General features: G+C 47.1%; 1 protein-coding gene across 1 annotated transcript; it reads right to left on the bottom strand.

The window, feature by feature from the left end:
• Positions 1–1,877: 1,877 nt before the first annotated feature.
• Positions 1,878–10,872, bottom strand: GFRA3 (GDNF family receptor alpha 3). Its single transcript, XM_027682416.1, has 8 exons — positions 10,762–10,872; positions 6,780–7,055; positions 6,010–6,102; positions 5,237–5,582; positions 5,049–5,158; positions 3,864–3,998; positions 2,780–2,910; positions 1,878–2,476 (listed from the first exon to the last, which is right to left on the bottom strand). Exons 1-8 carry the CDS (start codon positions 10,802–10,804, stop codon positions 2,336–2,338), a joined length of 1,275 nt encoding a protein of 424 aa, XP_027538217.1. The 5' UTR covers positions 10,805–10,872; the 3' UTR covers positions 1,878–2,335.
• Between the last annotated feature and the right edge of the window lie 6,808 nt (positions 10,873–17,680).

The raw sequence follows: 17,680 nt of genomic DNA, 5'->3' as shown, positions 1-17,680 counted from the left end.
CCAGCATTAGTACTCCTATTTTTTAAAAAGACATGGTATTTGTTCCTACTGCATGGAAATAAGATATTGCTTCTCTGTGTGACAGAGGAGATCATTCTGCTCCACGCAGTGATTTCCTTCTTCTACCTGCCCAGGAAGTAAAACAGAAGAGTGGAAGTGGAAATGGAAATATTATCCCTGCAGAAGGATAATTACTCTGATATATGTGACAGTGTAAGATTCTGTAATAAGGTGTCTGACAGTGACTGGGAACCACAGCATATTACCTAGCTAGTGCTTCCCTGGCAACAGACAAAGCACAGGATAAAAAGAATACTCACCTGTTCTGCCTCTGTTCAGGACTGTAATCTTGTTTGTGTGTGTATAGTACTGTTCAGATCTGTTGCCTCTCAGGATGAGCAATGGGCACTATACATGTGCATGGAGGAGCTGTTTTGAGCCGAGTTTCTGGCTATTCAAAAGTGTAGGCTGGCTGATGAGGCAACTCTTGCACACAATTGATTGCAGACTGTTAACCTATGCTTAGAAATCAATATTCACTTAACACCACATTTTAACAGGCAAATGCAGTACAAACTAAGAGCAGTTACACAGTGCGCACATTTACACTCGGAATAAACAGGTCACGAAGCAGCACTTGGCAGAGGAGCAGGGGATGGGGCAAGCAGCTGGAAGGGGCAATGGCAACTTGAGTATGTGGAGAGGTACAAGGAGATTTTTGCAACTGAGTGTCCCAGGGGTTTTGTGGTCAATACATCTTCAATGAGCTATATGCATTCCCTAAGGGTTACTGAGAAGGGTCGTCCTGAGGCCAGGCAAGATCATCTTTTGCTGGGTAAAGCTAAATTTACTGGAGTTGAGCACAGAAGTCCATCTTGAACAACAAAACCCAAGTGTGTTGCAAGCTGTGATAATGGATTATATATGTGTTGCAAGGGGCAAAACAGAATGGAGCAAGAATATAAACTCTAGTATAGTGTCCTTGATCTGGAATGGTATTTTTCATATACTTAAAAAATGGATTTGAAAAGGGAACTGAAAGTAATCCAGAAATGGTGTTTACCACGGACTTTATGTGTCTGTTTATTGAGCTTTCTTTGCAACCCACCCTGGAGTACAGACTCCTAGTCTTTATGATGATATGCTTACCCTTCACAGACTTGAGAAGTAGATCCACACAAACCTCATTAAGTTCAACCAGTCCAAGTGCAAGATGCCACACCTGGTTTGGGACAGCCCTCGATATCAACACAGAGTGAGGGATGAATGGATTGAGAGCAGCCCTGCAGAAAAGGACTTGGGGATACGGGTAGATGGAAAATTGGACATGAGTAGGTAATGGGCACTTGCAGCCCAGAAAACCATCTTGCAGCCTGGGCTGCATAAAAAGCAGCATGGCCAGCAGGCTGAGAGGTGATCCTTCTCCTCCAGCCCACCCCACCTCCCCACCTGGAGTTCAGCATCCAGCTCTGGGGTGCCCAGAACGTGACAGACATGGACCTGTTCAAGCTGGCCCAGAGGAGGCCATGAAAATGAGGGGGCTGGAACACCTCTTCTGTGAGGAAAGGCTGAGACAGTAGACTTGGTTTGGCCTGGAGAGAAGAAGGCTCTGTGGAGACCCTGTTGTAGGTCTTCTTTCAATAAATAAAGGAGTATGATAAGGGCAGATACACCAGGGCCTGTGGTGACAGAACATGGGGCAATGGTTTTAAACTGAAAGAACGCATGTTTCGATTACATATTAGGAAAAACTTCTTCCCTGTGAGGGTGTTGAGGCCCTGGCACAGGTTGCCCAGAGAAGCTGTGGCTGCCCCATCCCTGGAAGTGTTCAAGGACAGGTTGGATGGGGCTTGGAGCAACCTGGTGTAGTGGAAGGTGTCCCTGCCCATGGCAGAGGTGGAACAAGATCGTCTTTAAGGTCCCTTCCAACAGAAACCATTCAGTGATTACAGGCCCGAGGAGGAGCTCCAGAAGGTGGGGTGGGCGGACATCCTGTGTCAGGTCATCCCTGCAGTCAGAAACCAAACCCTGCACAAGTTCTGACAGAACTCAGACCTTTGTTTTAAACTACTGAGCTGGAACATGAGCCTGGCTGTTACTCACAATGCATACATGGCAGAAGCAATGGTGAGAACCGCATCTGCAGAGCTCAGTGCGAACTGACGCGGGGAAAGTGGGGTGCAAGTACGTTGGGAGGTTTCCAGAGACTGCTATTCTGGGTTAAGGCTGTTCCATTCCTCTTGTCTGAAAGCCTTCTGTTTCCCAAAGGTAAATCTGTAGTGGGACGTGCCTGGATATGGAATAAGATTAATAATATGGGAAGGAAAGATTGCATTTATGCCAAGTTAATGTTCAGCAACAGGGGCAGGAACAGAGCCAGAGAAGGCCAAGAAGTAGCAGCTCCAGAATGCTCAGAGGAGGCCAAAGGCATGCTGCTGTGTTCAGAGCTGTCTCGCTGCATCTTCCCTTCAGCCACCTAGGAAATGAAAAGAAGGGATGAGTCCCAGTTAAACACATTTATGCTCAAACTTCTGGCTGCAGAGCCTCCAGTTCTGAGCCCTAATGTGAGACCATTGAAACTCCTGTGGCCAGGCATGTGGCTTCCTATTTCTGCTTGTGAAAGGAATAGCTTAAGGTAGAGTGGTTCAGTGTTCCACATGCACATGGCATCCCTCCCTTTGATGTCCAAAGTCACACATTTCCAGATTCAAGGTTTTTCAGCTACTGTCTCTAGGCTACTTTACTCACTGCTTTGTGAAGGCAACAAAGTAATGCATACCTGGGACATTTCTGAAGCAAGAGATGTGCTGGCACTGTCTCCTTGGAAGCTTAGGGAAGATGAATAAGGTAAGTCTTCCTGTCTTTCTAGAGCTGTCTGCTTCAGGTGCATTTGAGACCAAATGGCATTTTCTGCAAATAAAAGTAAAGCAAAAGTCTTATTGTGCTTTTCTTGTGCAGTCTTGGAGTCGAGTGAACAGAAATCTAGGGAAGCTATTTTAGGAAATGCACTCACAGGCTGTGTGGCCTTGATTTAGAAAATATGTACTCTCTGTTCAGTGAATGGCCTGTCAGTTTGTGGGTTTGCCTGTGAGGTTGAGCAGACTGCAAAAGTGTTTGCACTGTACTTGAGGACTTTTGGGTCCTTCTGTGACTTTCCCACCTGTGTATTTTGTAAGGGGCTGATTTTTAGTATCTCAGGTGGGATGTTTAGGTTGTAGATGTATCTACAGTGCTGGGTGTAAGGCTCTTCTAGGTTTAAATATTAATAATTTACATAATGATGCTGGTTTCTTTTATATCCTTTGGAAGCTTTTACAAACATTAAATATTTAAATCTCATTAAGGTATGTTGCTAAAATGCTAGGGAGATAAAAAAAATACAGACTTGGGATTACACAGTTGCATGTAACGGGATTTTTTTGTAACTGCTATGCTGCTGAATCTAATTACAGGCTGCCTCAGGAGCTACTTATGTTTATCAAGTAAGTGAGGGCCAAAGGAGAGTAGAGGAAGGAGGACAGGAGGGGAATCCTGACCCATAATCCTCACAGACCTGGTTACTCAGCAACCTACGGATACAGCACATCTGACCTCCCCTTGTGAAGTTTGTGCAGTGCCTTTCATTTGAATGGTGTTTGGAAATAGCTTCATGGTGTTTGAGATGAACAGAAGTGTTTCCAAAAGATACAGAAACACTTCTGAGAGCAGACCCAGGTTGGTCCCATAGGTTGCAGAGGAGATTATGGAGACATTACAGAAGAAGACAGAACTATACACAAGAGCAGTGCGAAGTAGGATTTGAAACCACAGGACTTGAATTCCCCCATGCTGAGCTGTTTCTCTGTGATGTGATTGATGCTTACCAAGGCATTTGTTGCTCTCAAACATGCCGAGTATCTGGTCACACTTCTCCTTCTGGTTGCCGCTGCTCTCACAGGTACACCACAGGGAGACCTCCACACTGGAGTTACTGACGTAGTTGGGTGTCATGGGTGTGCCTGTCCCAAACCCCCGGATGAAAGAAACATCAGGAATCATGTTATACTAAAGGGAATGCTGCCCTGGAGGCAGAAGCCTTCCACTGTGATAAGAGTGTTACCCAGGCCAGGTCAGGACTCCCATCCCGGTGACCCAGGCCTGATGAACCAACCTGAAGTCTGCTGGCCTGTGAGAAAGCGTGGAGATTGCTACCCCTGACTCAGGCACTGATGGTGAGAGGTACTGGGAACTGAAGCTGGTGGATGCATTAGACTGAAGGATGGGAAGCACCTGCAGGGGCTCAGCTGTGGTACTGCCATTTGGCAGCAAAAGGTGCTCCTGCTCCTTGTGTAGCTGGTAACACTGTGTGGCCAGGTGCCTTTTGCCAAGCAAATACCGCACACCTGTAGTGTGCCATTCAGCCAGTGTTCATTTAGCACAAAACCAGCAGAGGCATCTGGGAAAATTGAAGGTATAGTCTAGATTTACAGCTTCTGAGATACTGTTGCTCTTTACAGCTCCTCTCTTGAGCCTCTCTGAAAACATTGTTGGCAGTAAATAACTCAAACCAAAGACGACCTTCCTTCAAACAGCTGGTAGTGCCATGTTCTGGCTGGCCCTGAGAACACGTTGTGCACCATACTAACCAACCACCAGGAGTATAAAAGTTGGGCAGTGATGGAATGCTGCTGTGATGGGATGTAACTCCTGCATCAGGAATTACTTAGTTCACACAAGCCCAGAGAGCCCCGTTGATGAGGCCCTTAGAGCACTTTGCATCAGCCGATGATGCAAACAGGTGTTGAGAAATCTCAGGCACGTGCTCCTGATTTGGTAACAGAGGATGGGACAAAGTACAGCAATAAATGCCAGGGAAGAGCTCTCTTTGGGCTGCATCTACCCCAGAGGCAAGGGGGAGCACTGGCATCAATTAGTACAGCATATTCACTGGTACACTGAGCACCCACCTCCTGCAGGAGAGTGGGATGGTCCTTTACAGCAGCAGAGTGTGCCTGCAAGTTCGTGGCCTGAAAGCATCCACCCTGTATGCTCCTGTGGATATCACTTACCAATCATCCCCATGTAAGCCTGCAGGCATGCAGCATGGTTGTGCAGAGAGCAGCCATCTGGAGACGTGTCTGCAGGTTGACAGTTTTGTTGGAAGTCAGCCAGTCGGGATCTGTAGGAAGGAAAATGAGACCATCAGTGTCTACGTTGTTTTCCTCTCTTGGCCAACATCCGCTGCTGCCGGACCTACTTGCAGAAAGGGTCCTCTAAGCATAAGTCCAGCAGCCAGAGGCAACTGGGTTTGGTGTTAGACTGGAAGGAACAATCAGGAACAATAGTTTTCCGGCGTCTTTCTCCACAAAATTCGTCTTGACACGGACAGAACAGGATCCTTTTGGTGAAATCCTCAGGGACTTTCTCAAAGAAATTCCTCAGCCCCCTGAGGCACTTGCGCCGGTCACACACATCCTCACTTCCCGCCGCCCTGGTGCAGGTGGAGGCGTAATCTGTGCGCAGACGAACACACTTCTTGCTCAGGTTACAGACATGAGTTTCTTTCAGGCATGGGTTTGTTGCATCTCCCGCTAACTGTGAGCCTATAAAGCCATAAAAAACATAGAAACCATGAACAAAACCCCAGGAAGAGATTCTGTGCAGAAGCAGGAATAGCCCTTTCTTGATGGCCAGATTTGGAACATCAAAAAGAACAAAGCAAATCAGTCCTTGTATGTGGCTGCAGTATGACACTGTAGTTATATTAGTTACAAAAGAGGATTTTTTTTTATTAGTTCATGGTAGGGTGCTTGTTTCAGAAAATTGATCATTGTGGGTTATCCCCGATTTTATGGGCCTGGATCTGTGGCTGGATTTACACTTGATAGTGGGGACAAATTTAGGCAAGCATCCAGAGCAGGTATTCCTCTGATTAAAGGGGCCATTACCCCAAATTGTTCCTAATAACCTTCAGCCTCTGAAAAGGTAAGAGAGGGCAGCATTATATCATGTAACCATTACAACTTTTACCTGATACCAGAGCTGCCAGTTTATTATAATCTGTCTTCCAGTGTTCTTCATTTGCTGGGTTCTCATAGGGAGAGGTCTCCAAATTGAAATAACCTAGGCAAGATACAAGATATTTCATGCAGTGGAAGAAATGCTTTGTGACCAGCTTGCTTATTTATTTGTTTGTTTGTTTATTCTTAAATGGGTATTTTTTTATTCATGCCTAGCTCTTTCCTCAGGCTGGAGTTCAGAGGTGCTCTGTCTTGCTCAGATCCAAATGCCAAGAACGGTTCTGCTGGAAATGCAAAGGTACTAGTGTGTAAACCCAGCATTACACTTTTTCTGGCTGGATTTTGGTCTAAGTCATTTGGCATTTTCAGCCTCAGTCCGAGTGAGGAGCTGAGCAGCACAGACAGGCTTTAGTGAGAGGTCAAGCAGGAGCATCCCAGCAGCACATCCAGGGATGCCATGACAGTGTGTGTCATAATCACAAGTGCCTTTCAGTGACGGACAGATAGGACCATTTTGAGGTATTTTTTACAGTGCTAAATTTAACTGCCTCAGAGTAGCTGCCTTTGTATCTTAGAGTCCCTGGCGTATTTGAAGGGTTGGTCCCAGACCAGACCAGTTTTCTCTGCTTATCAACCACAGCAGTAATGAATTCCCTTTACTAGATGTCGTTCCAAAGCAATACCTGCAGTGTTGGGAAGTGGCCTTTCACAGTTGTTTTCAGATGGGGGGCAGGGGTAAGCCTTGCTACTACCTTGTAAATTCCTATTATTTCATCTCACCATCTGTCATGCTGGAGTGAACGGTCCAGAAGACACGTAAGCAGTGCTCCTGTCTCTTCATGCGCCGGTGACACTTGCAGTGCAGCAAAGAGCTGTTCCCAAGGTCCAGCTCTGCATTCAGACATCTGACCCTGCTATCGTGATCCAGTGGAAGGAGGCGAGTCTTGGCCAGGGCACAGTTTTCCAGGATCCTGTACGTGGCATTGCAGGTGGAGTCCAAGAGGCACAGCCGCTCTGCCACGACACAGTCACTCCTGGCCAGAGCCAGGAGGTCTCCTGGTTGAGTGGAGAAAAGATTGTTAAGACCCCAGTCAGGATGAATGCCACACAAGCACCTTGTCATTGTTCTGCAGGGATCCTGGCTGCAGCAAGGACTCCATGTGAGAGGCAGAACTCGCTGGGGTCTTACACATGGAGTAGTAAGGAACAAGAGCTGTTTCCACTCAGAAACAAAAGGATGAGTATTTATGAAAGAGGGAACAAAAGGTCAAATAAAATTCTCAAAAATAATTTTGTTTAATAAAACCGTTTTTTATCACCCTTAACTCTTTCAGCTTGGCTCTGTATTTTATGGAGCAGTAAATCCCCGTGAAACCTCGGGGTTGCTGAGGCCTGCTTTGAAGAAGCTCTTCTATCTGAGCAGTGAAAACCGCAGTGCAATAAGCACATAGTAACACCATACTGTGTGCTGTGAGTCAGTGCTGCTGCAATTACTGAAGTATATGCTGGTCATTAAGAGATGTACTGAGAAAGCCATTTATAGGGTGTGAAAACAACCACTTTACTGAGCTTGAAAATATAAGGACATGTATTTTTTGCATAATAAAACAAATCCTTAACATAAGATGCAAGTAGCTTCATCTAGAAGTGCTGATAGGCAGTAATTTTAAGTATTTAAAACACAGTCCCTGAAATCCCTGCCAAAAATGCAGATGAAGGCTTAGCCTGCCAGCTTTCACCTGTTGGCTGACTGTAAAGCCTTGCCTATATCTCTGTGTGTACATATATTTGTGTGACACATGCATTGATTATACATATATACAGACACGTGCTACCTTATGTAGAAGTATTAAATAATCTCAGATTAAACAATATAATCTTTAAAACTAGTTTTTTTCTCAGCTTTTAATTTTTTTATATGGACTGTTGTCTCCTAAGGGGTGATACCTAACACTGCCATCCAGAGGGACCAGGAAAAACTTGGCAAGTGGGCCCACGAAAACCTCATGAAGTTCAACAAGTCCAAGTGCAGGTGCTGCACAAGGTCAGGGCAATCCCAGACATGAATGTGGACTGGAAGATGAACATATTGAGAGCAGCCCTGCAGAGAAGGACTTGGGGGTTCTTATGGATGAGCTGGCCATGTGCACTTGCAGCCCAGAAAGCCAAACACATCCTGGGCTGCACCAAAATCAGACTGGCCAGCAGGTTGAGGGAGGAGATTCTGCCCCTCTGCTCTGCCCTCCTGAGATCCCACCTGCAGTGCTGCATCCATCTCTGGGGCCCTCAGCACAAGAAAACTGTGGACCTGTTAGAGCAGGGCCAGAGAACGCCACAAAGATGCTCCAAGGGCTGGAGCCCCTCTGCTCTAAAGATGGGCTCAGAGAGCAGGGGGTGTTTAGCCCAGAGAAGAGAAGGCTCAGAGGAGACCTTAGAGCCCCTTCCAGTACCTAAGGGGTACTTCTAAAAAAAGAGGGAAAGCAACTTTTTATACAGGCAGATAGTGATAAGACAAGGGAGAACAACTTTAAAATAGAGATGAGATTTAGATTAGACGTTAGGAAGAAGTTCTTTACTCAGAAGGTGGTGAGGCCCTGGCACAGGCTGCCCAGAGAAGCTGTGGCTGCCCCATCCCTGGAAGTGTTCCAGGCCAGGTTGGATGGGGCTTGGAGCAACACAGTGTAGTGAAAGGGGTCCCTGCCCATGGCAGGGGGTGAAAAGAGATGAGCTTTAAGGTCCCTTCCAATCCAAGTCTTTCTTTGATTCTATGATTATGTTGTCACAGGTAGGTGAATTCAGTCTGTAATCTTCCTTCATTTCTGCAGTTTAGGAACCTATGTTTACAGTACAAGTACAATGAAGTCTTGGAACAAGATAGTTTGCTAAAAACATTATATATAACCTAGTATGTTTCTTCCCTTCAGGTCAATATTGCTTGGCTGGTTTTAAGAAATGACTGTGCTGAGCCTTACATCTACCTTTAATGTCCTTTGGGTACATCATCTTACCCATCATTCTTTGTTCAGCAGGTGCAGTAGTACTATTTCAGTCTGCCTTCACTACAGATTAGGAAAAAATCTTGGTAAGCTCATATTGCCTGATGTACCATCTTCACCATCTACCTTGTTTTCCACTCCCTCCCCTTTTGCTGGCTTCATCAGTTTATTTGCTGTAGGCAGTAGTCTGCATAATTCTACGCCAGTCTGCTTCTCAAACTTTCTACTTTTCCTACAGTCCAGTAATGCTGTATAGGTACCTTTGTCTCATCTGTACAAATTTCTTTATTTTTCTATCAGCTTACTGCACTTTGTAGTTCATCTGGCTTTTACACAGAGACTCAATGACTTTTTAAGCTCCCTGAAAAGTCTCTTGTCAGAAATGCTTTGTACTCAGCACAGTGGGTTCAGGTGAAGCTGCTTTAAACTTCAAACTTAAAACAGTCCTCCTCTACAGACACCACACAATAGCTGTGCATTGTTGTAAACCCTGAAACTTGACAAGTTATTTCAATTTTTTAAATGAAAGTATTCCAGACAACAGTATGAAAGATCAAGAAAGCTAATTCTTTCCTAGACTTATGGTCTAGGTTGCAGAACATGTTAAAGACCACATGGGTATGGGAATCCCTTCCATAGTTAAAAAAAAGGCAAAAGGTAATAACCAATTAACAGATTATTATTTATACCTTAGAAAAAATGGATAGGTAACATATGTTTTTTCTCCCTTTTCACTCAATGGCCTGTCATATAGATATGTATATCCAGTTGCCTGTGCTGCACTGTGGTATTGAAAGAGAGGACGATTACAGAAGGGAAACCTTTCTGTAAACAGTTAGCAAAGAAGAATTGGCATCTGAACATGGAAAACCAGGGGAAATCTATCATAACCATGTGGCTGACAGTGCTACTGAGGTCTAAGTGCAACAGCCCATTTTTTAACAGTCACTGTGATATTCAGCAGCTGCAGCTTTTCCTGAGTGTAAAGCACTGACATCCCATAGCCAAGGTCTAGGAATGCTTCAGAGCCATTTGTAGTTTCTATGCTCCCAGTCACATCAGCCACGAAGGCTGCACAAGAGATGAACTGGAAAGAGGAATAATTTCAATCTTCGTCTCTTGTGATTTGGCAGTAATAGGAGGCAGAGTGGAACCATCAGCTGCATCTCTGCAGGAGCTCCTTGGATTGGTCTCAGCAGACTGAGCCTCTCCTCGGAAAACTATGGGCCCAGAGCACTCCAGAGAGGGAATGCATGGGGGATAGGTATCAAAAACTGCTCTGGGCGAAGCCAGCGAGAGCGCGCCGCAGCCGGGACCCGCTCAGGCGCATCCTCGCATTGTACCCGGTCGCGGTCTGGGATCGGCTCCGGCATCTCCCCTCGCTCCTCAGGGTTCGGCTCCGGCATCGCCCGTCGCTCCTCGCCCCTCGCCCCCAGGGCAGACCTTCCCCTCCCCAGAGCATCCCTCTAGTTTGGCCACAGCCACATCGGCGGTTCCCCGCTCCGGGCAGAGCAGCAGCCGCCTTTCCCGGTTGGAAACGCGAATTCCGACGCGCCGCCTGCGCCCGGAGCAGCCGGGGGAGCACCGTGGGAAGCGCCGTGCATAACACCGAGGGGAGCACCGAGGGAAGCACCGGGGGGAGCGCCGGTCACCCGAACGGCCGCGACCCCGGCGCCGCCCGCAGCCGCTCCGCAGCGGGACCTGTCCGCCCGCCGGGAGAGGGATGGGGACGCGCCGCCTGCCCTGCCCGCCCCGAGCCCCGTTACCGGCTCTGGAGAGGAGCAGCCCCAGCAGCAGCGCCGGCCCCATGCCCGCCGTCGGTGTCCCCGAACGCCGGGGCCGCCGCTCACCCCCGGCCCCGCCTCGGCTCTGCCGGGCCCGGCCCGCCCCGTCGAGGTGCGGGCGGCGAGCACCGCCCCCGGCCCGGCCCTGCCCACCATGGGGGAGCCGCGGGGCCGGCCCGGGCTGGGCTGGGCGGCTCCGAAAGGAATGTTTGTTTATCGATTCTTAGCGCATCCCGGTCCCGAGGGCAGAGCTGTGACTGCGCACCTTCGGGGACGTACCTGGGTGAAGGACAGTTAAGTGTGAAGCAGAGGGAGTGTTCTTGGAGGCGAGAGATGCTGACTGGCTTTTGACTAGATTGCCCTGGTGCTTCTTGGCTTTGTTGTGAAGGGTGTTGTTTCAGTTTCTTACCTGTTGCTGGCTCCGCCTTGGTGGAGCTGCCTGTGCGCACCCAGGCATTTCCGAGAGCCCACCCGGCATTTGGGCAGCTGTGCTTCTTTTGAACAGATCCTTCCTTTTAGTTTGCTTCCTAAGATCGCATTAACCAGCGTGAAAAAGTCACGGTCCAACACACGCACGTCAAACATTAGTAGATGAAAATGAGCCCAACCTTTTGTAGGTCGATTGTTTGTGGGAGTAGAGAGACCTACCCCTTCAGAAAGGGAAATAACTGTGCAAATACATTAAGTATTCACAATCCAATTCAGTGGTGCCCTCCTCATCCCGAGTTTTGAAAAAGGTTAGTCCTCCTGCTTGCTGCTTACAGGGAACTGCTGTGGGAGAATTCTACTGAATGGGAACAACTTGTCCACAAAACGCTGGAGGCTCTACTTCATGCTTAAGGCGGAGAGGAAAACCATTCTCGCCATGGCTTGAAGTCTATTTAAAGTTTAATAGTTGGAGGAGCTTAAGGAAAATGGTGGATGGGACAGAGCCTTTTTAACTTTCAAATTAATTGTTTGCAGTTACCATTCAGGAGGAGGAAACAGAGGAGTTAGACTGAAAAAAAACCTAGGAACAAAGAGATTTATTTGTAATGGCAATATGAAAAAACAAGGACTGGCTTGATGCTGTGAACTTTATGTTATTGTGAGACATGGTAAGAATAAACAAGTAGATCTGAGAGTATTTAATCATGATCCAAATTATGACTGTGGCACAGTAGAGACATGTTTGGATTACTAATATGGATGGAATATTAGTACACTAGTGTGCAACTTGTGAGGAGTAACAGGCAGGAGAAGAAGAAATGTTGCCTTCTACAATCATGGATTTGTATACTTTGACACTGTAGCAGCATCTTTTCTACACAGTTTGACTGATGGTTAAAAGGAAAGAAAATTGGGCACTGCCATTTATGTTCCAGGCTGCTTGGCAGCAAAACCATGCAGAATCATCCATTGCACAGCAGTGAGAGATAAGAGCTGTCCAGACATCCCTCATTACAGGAGTACCAGTGGTACAGGGAGTTTGTGGAATGTGTTACTGACTTTGTGGATATAGAAAATGATGACAACCTCAGGAGAGGAAGCTCTGCTATATAAACAATTAATTTTAAGCTCTAGGAAAATAACAGACTTGCTATTTGTCTCCCAGATGGATTTGTCAAGGACTAATACATTTTTTTCTACAACAGGATAACAACTTTTGTGGGGAGCAAAGAAAAATAAGAGATCATATATACTCAGGACCTTTAAGAATAGCTGTAGACAGATTAGTCCAGCTTGGTACAAGAGAACAGTGTAAAGGATCTTTCAAGTTCCTTTCCAGATTGTTTTTCTGATTCTGTGATTATAAATCTTCACCCAAAGCCCTCTGAAATGATTCACTAACTCAGCTTTGAATTATGCTCTGCAGCACATATAAAAGGAAAGGGAAAATTCTCCTTTCCATACTGAATGTGTAACTGTGTTTTCGAGTTCCCTTGGCAAGTGGCCAAGTAAAGGAGCTCTAACTTGACGTCTGGCAAAGGGTTGGCCAATTCACGGCTCTTCAACAGCAAGCACAACCTATGACTGCATTGGAAGGGTCCCTTTCTTGATTTTGCAGACTTCTGTGTGTCTCTGCCTAGGGCCCATGACATACAGGGTTATTTGGTTAGTCCTCCCTCCCCACACGGAGGTTACCAGCACTGTAACCTCATTACAGGTCTCAGAGAGTTGGATAATTACCAGTCTCTCACGACTGAGGCTTTCATCATTCTTTCCATCTGAAATTGTATAGGCCAGCTTTGACCTGTGAGGGTCATCTACCAGTGTAATGTAAAATATGTCAGGAATCAGTTTCTCTAATTCCATGCAAGGTCCAGGCCTTTTGACCTTCTCAAACAGCTACATAAACAGTGATCAACTCTGATCTGATTTCCTCAGCTTTTAGCCCCAGTTCTGTGCTTTATGTTGTATTTTTTGCTCTTTGCGGGTTCATGTAAGGTCCTGTGATGACAGATGACACCAAGCTGGGTGGCAGCAGTAGGGTAGGAAGGTTCTACAGTGGGATCTGGACAGGCTGGGTCTGTGGGCTGAGGCCAATTGCATGAGGTTCAAAAAGGCCAAGTGCTGGATCCTGCCCTTAGGTCACAACAACCCCTGGGAATGCTCCAGGAGCAGCTGAGGGAGCTTGGGGGGCTCAGCCTGGAGAAAAGGGGGCTCAGGGGAGACCTTCTCACTCTCTGCAACTCCCTGACAGGAGGGTGCAGCCAGGTGGGGGTCGGGCTCTGCTCCCAGGGAACAAGGGATGTGACAAAAGGAAACGGCCTCAAGCTGTGCCAGGGGAGATTCAGGTTGGACATCAGGAAGAATTTCTTCACAGAAAGCACTGTCCAGCCCTGGCACAGGCTGCCCAGGGCAGTGGTGGAGTCCCCACTCCTGGAGGGATTTATTAGACATGTACACAGAGCACTCGGTGGTCTTGGCAGTGGCCGAGTTAATGACTGGGCTCCGTGATCTTAAACGTCTTTTCCAACCTCAACGATTACATGATTCTATAATTCTATGAAATAGATATGTGACTAAGGCTCATAGTAAGTAAATTTTTGTCAGATCTTTTCCAGTATTTTGTTTTACCAAAAAGTACTCTGTGTGAGATGCATACAGGGTCCTCTGTGACACAGGAAACCCACTCACCATGCTGGTGCTGTTTGCTCATTTGTTGTTCCTGTCTTTGGCAGCAGGAAGATCCCTGCAGTATCTGCAGGATAGTTTCTTCTTCTGCCCAAATCAACTGCAATGGACAGTCCTTTCCATTACTGGGGAGCCCTTTTGAGAGCAAAAATCATTAGTTTTCCTCCGAAATCACTGTATATCACTGTATTAAAGCAAGTAGCAGTTCCGGTGATGTGCGAGACATTTCTTCTCTACATCCACGGCTGCCACAGCCAGTGAAGAAGGGGTTTTACCACAGAAGTATTTTAGTTGCAGTATGTGCTGAGTTACTTAGTCATACCTTATTCTGTATAGTACTAATCTGATGAAGATTGTAGCACACTGGTGCTTCTGCTGCTTTTGTTAGGATTTGATCACTACCACCCTCCTTGAGTCAAAACCAGAGCACGTTGCTGTGCGGTGCAGGAGATGCTGAGCCTGGGCCGTTTGTCAGGAGCACTATCAGAGTACTGCTGGGGGAGGCAGCACGGAGGAGGGCTGAGCAAACACTCTCTGCCTGGGCTAATATTTACAGCACCACACTCTGTTCTTTACAGGGCTAGAGACAGGCAGCAGACATTCACAGCTCATAGTAACACCTGTACACTACAGAAATATTAACCTAATGCAAACAACCTGGCAGAAGTTCATGTCTATATTTATAGAAAACCAAATAAAAACCTCCTCCATTTCCTAGAATGAGTGCTAGTGCCCCAAACAGCCCTGGCTGCTCATTGCCAAAGGTTCAGGGGTTTGACATCCATGGCAGCTGCCCGTAGTTTTCTGCTTCAGTACCTGGGGTCCTTGGCCACTTCTGGCTCAGATAACTTCATTCTTTTGTTCCTGTAAATAAAACATTCAAAGCTGCTCTTGTATTTTAGCCTCAGTGTGGTCCACAGCAGGAAGGTCAGAGACATTTAGGTGTCTGTCTGGATAGCTACAATCATACAGCTCAATGGGTAGACTGTCTTTGGTGGAGAATAACTGTCTGTAAGTCATCCTACTGTCTGTAAGTCATCCTACAGGAGAAAGGAACTACAAAATCTATGATGATAAAAATTCAGGGTAAGCAACTGACATGTGAACAAGAGCTTCACTCCAGAGGGACTTTGAGAAATGAAAGGACTGGGTCAACAGGTGCCTTCTGATGTTTAGGAAGGAGAGTGAAGTTCTGTAACAGGGCAAAGTGACCCCACACATCTTTCCTGGCTGAGGACTGAGTGGCTGAGGAGCAGCCCCACTGGAAGGAGCTGGCAGTTGCCATGGATACCAGTAAGCTTTGATTGCAAATGAGGCAACCCACACACCACACTGTGATAGGAAGAAGATGGCCAGACACTGAAGAAATTTATTCATGTCTGCTTAGCAGTGGTGTGGCCACACCTGGGCTGCTGTGCACAGTTTCCTGCCCCTGAAGTTCAAGAGGGATGTGGAGGAACTAAAGAGGATCCAGTGGAGGGCTACCAACATGGTAGCATGTGACCTACAAAGAGATTAACAGAGCTGGGCTTGTTTGCTTGGCAAAGAGGAATTTCACAGATGATCTGCCATCAGCCTACAGCTACTTGAAGGTGAGCTGCAAAGGCAGCAAATCGAAATGACAGGTGATATAAGAAGTGATGATGACCACAGGTTCTAGCTTGGGTTGTTCAGGCTGGATGGTGTAAAAAATGTTTTCACTAAGAATTTGGTGCAGTACAAGAATAGTTTATCTGGAGATGTATCAGAGTCTGTATCCAAACTTGTAGAAAAAGCATCACTGACTTGCTCTTGTGTTGGTGGTAATACTCCCTAGGACAGATGTGTTGGATTAGAGATTCTCTAAGTCCCTTCCCACCAACTAGTTAAGGCAGTGGTTAGTGTGCACATGCTTGCATGACAGAACCAATCCAAGGCATGAGCAGCTCAGAAGAAAAATTATTTGTAAAAGGAAAGCAAAAATATTTCTTCAAGAGAAGAAAGGAGGAGCACCTTAGAACAGCAGTGCCCTACTGCCTGAAGTCTGAACCCTTTTAGAGGTGAGAACATAACAAAAGTAAGTAGCTCTAATAATGTATTACACTATGTTTTGGTTCAAAGACACTTAAGTGATGCACTGTGAGCCCATTGTTCTGATCTTGGTATGTCCATGATGCATATTGTCTCTCCTTGTCTCAAGTGAAGCTGAATTGGCTTGCAGGACAATTTTCTCCTCTTTGCTTGTAAAAGAGATGGGCACATGGCAGGGCAGCAGCCCGGGGGCTGTTTACTTTACATCTTATCAGCAGCATTAGGTGCTTTAGAGGCTACCAGGAAAGACCCAGGTACTGAGCCGCTCCTACTAAGTCAACAGTGTTCCCTGGCAGCCTGGAGGGCCGGCCTGTCCTGGGGGGCATCAGGCACAGCATCGCCAGCTGGGCAAGGGAGGGGGTTGTCCCCCTCTGCTCTGCACTGGGGTGGCCTCAGCTCCAGTTCTGGGGGCAGTTTGGGGCACCACAATATAAAAAAGTCATTAAGGTATTAGATGGTGTCCAAAGAAGGGCCATGAGAAAGGTGAAGGGTCTGGAGGGAAGCTGTATGGGGAGCAGCTGAGGGTACTTGGTTTGTTCAGCCTGGAGAAGAGGAAACTGAGGGGAGACCTCATTGGGCTCTTCAACATCCTCCCGAGGGACAGTGGAGGGGCAGGTACTGATCTCTTCACTCTTGTGACCAGTGACAGGACTCGAGGAAATGGCTGGGGCTGAGTCAGGGAAGGTTTAGGTTGGATATCAGGAAAAGGATTTTCACCCAAAGGGTGGCTGAGCACTGGAACGGGCTCCCCAGGGAAGTGGTCACGGCACCAAGCCTGACAGAGTTAAAGAAACCTTTGGACAACTCTCAGGTGCAGAGTGGGCTTGTTGGGGTGTCCTGTGCAGGTGGGCCAGGAGTTGGACTCGATGATCCTGATGGGTCCCTTCCAACTCAGCCCACTCTCTGCTTCTATGATTCTGTGATACATGGCAGGACTTTGGACCACAGCACAGAGCTGCTCTGTCCAGATGGACGAGGCTTTCTTTACTAGTTCTGCCTCAGCAACAAGGTTTCTAGGATTTCCAATTTCTTTGTCTGTCCTCAGAAAAATCCTTTCTTCCCTCCTACCCCTTCTGTTCTTTTTAAGCAGCCAACAAAGTACTTGCCTTAAGAGCTATCAGCAAGAGTGTTGACAGTCGAGGAGGATACCTCACTGCACTCAGAGAGATTTTAACTGAGGTTTTTATACTGACAAAGGTCAGCCAGAACAAATGTAAAGGGAGACTCCGTGGGCTGTAGGCAATTGTGCTCCAGAACACTAAGGCTGTTTGGCTAATGTGTGAGAAGGCCTGTCTCTGAGGTTTTGCGTGCAAACCAAAAAGGTAAAGCTGCCCAATTTTTTTAGTAGCTATTTATAGACACTGTTGTGGTGTTTTTGGTCTGTTTTATTTTTTACTAACTCATGCTGAAGGGAAGCTGTGCCAATAGCTGAGGCACCATCACAGCTATGCTCATGCACCTCTTTTACCCCAATGATCTAGATAATTTGCAATAAAATGGAAGATGTCCTACTCAGACCCCCGGGGCCCTGCTCAGTAGCACGGCTGCAGGTGCAGGAGAGCTGGGAGTGACACAGAGCTGTACAGCACCATCTGACCCCTGTCCCAGGGATCTCTCCCCCTATCCCGGGGATCTCTCCCCCTATCCCGGGGATCTCTCCCCCCTATCCCGGGGATCTCTGACCCCTATCCCGGGGATCTCTGACCCCTATCCC

The sequence above is a fragment of the Neopelma chrysocephalum genome, unplaced genomic scaffold (assembly GCF_003984885.1).
Source record: "Neopelma chrysocephalum unplaced genomic scaffold, ASM398488v2 Primary Assembly neopelma1_63, whole genome shotgun sequence".
NCBI classification, from domain to species: Eukaryota; Metazoa; Chordata; class Aves; order Passeriformes; family Pipridae; genus Neopelma; species Neopelma chrysocephalum.
This window is presented reverse-complemented; position numbering and strand designations above follow the sequence as displayed.

Excerpts from the sequence above, each read along its gene's own strand:
- GFRA3 (XM_027682416.1), bottom strand. The coding sequence starts at position 10,804 with ATGGGGCCGGCGCTGCTGCTGGGGCTGCTCCTCTCCAGAGCCG. Across the intron at positions 7,056-10,761 it reads GCTGCTCCTCTCCAGAGCCG|GAGACCTCCTGGCTCTGGCC; the intron begins GTAACGGGGCTC and ends CCACTCAACCAG. Across the intron at positions 6,103-6,779 it reads TCACTCCAGCATGACAGATG|GTTATTTCAATTTGGAGACC; the intron begins GTGAGATGAAAT and ends TATCTTGCCTAG.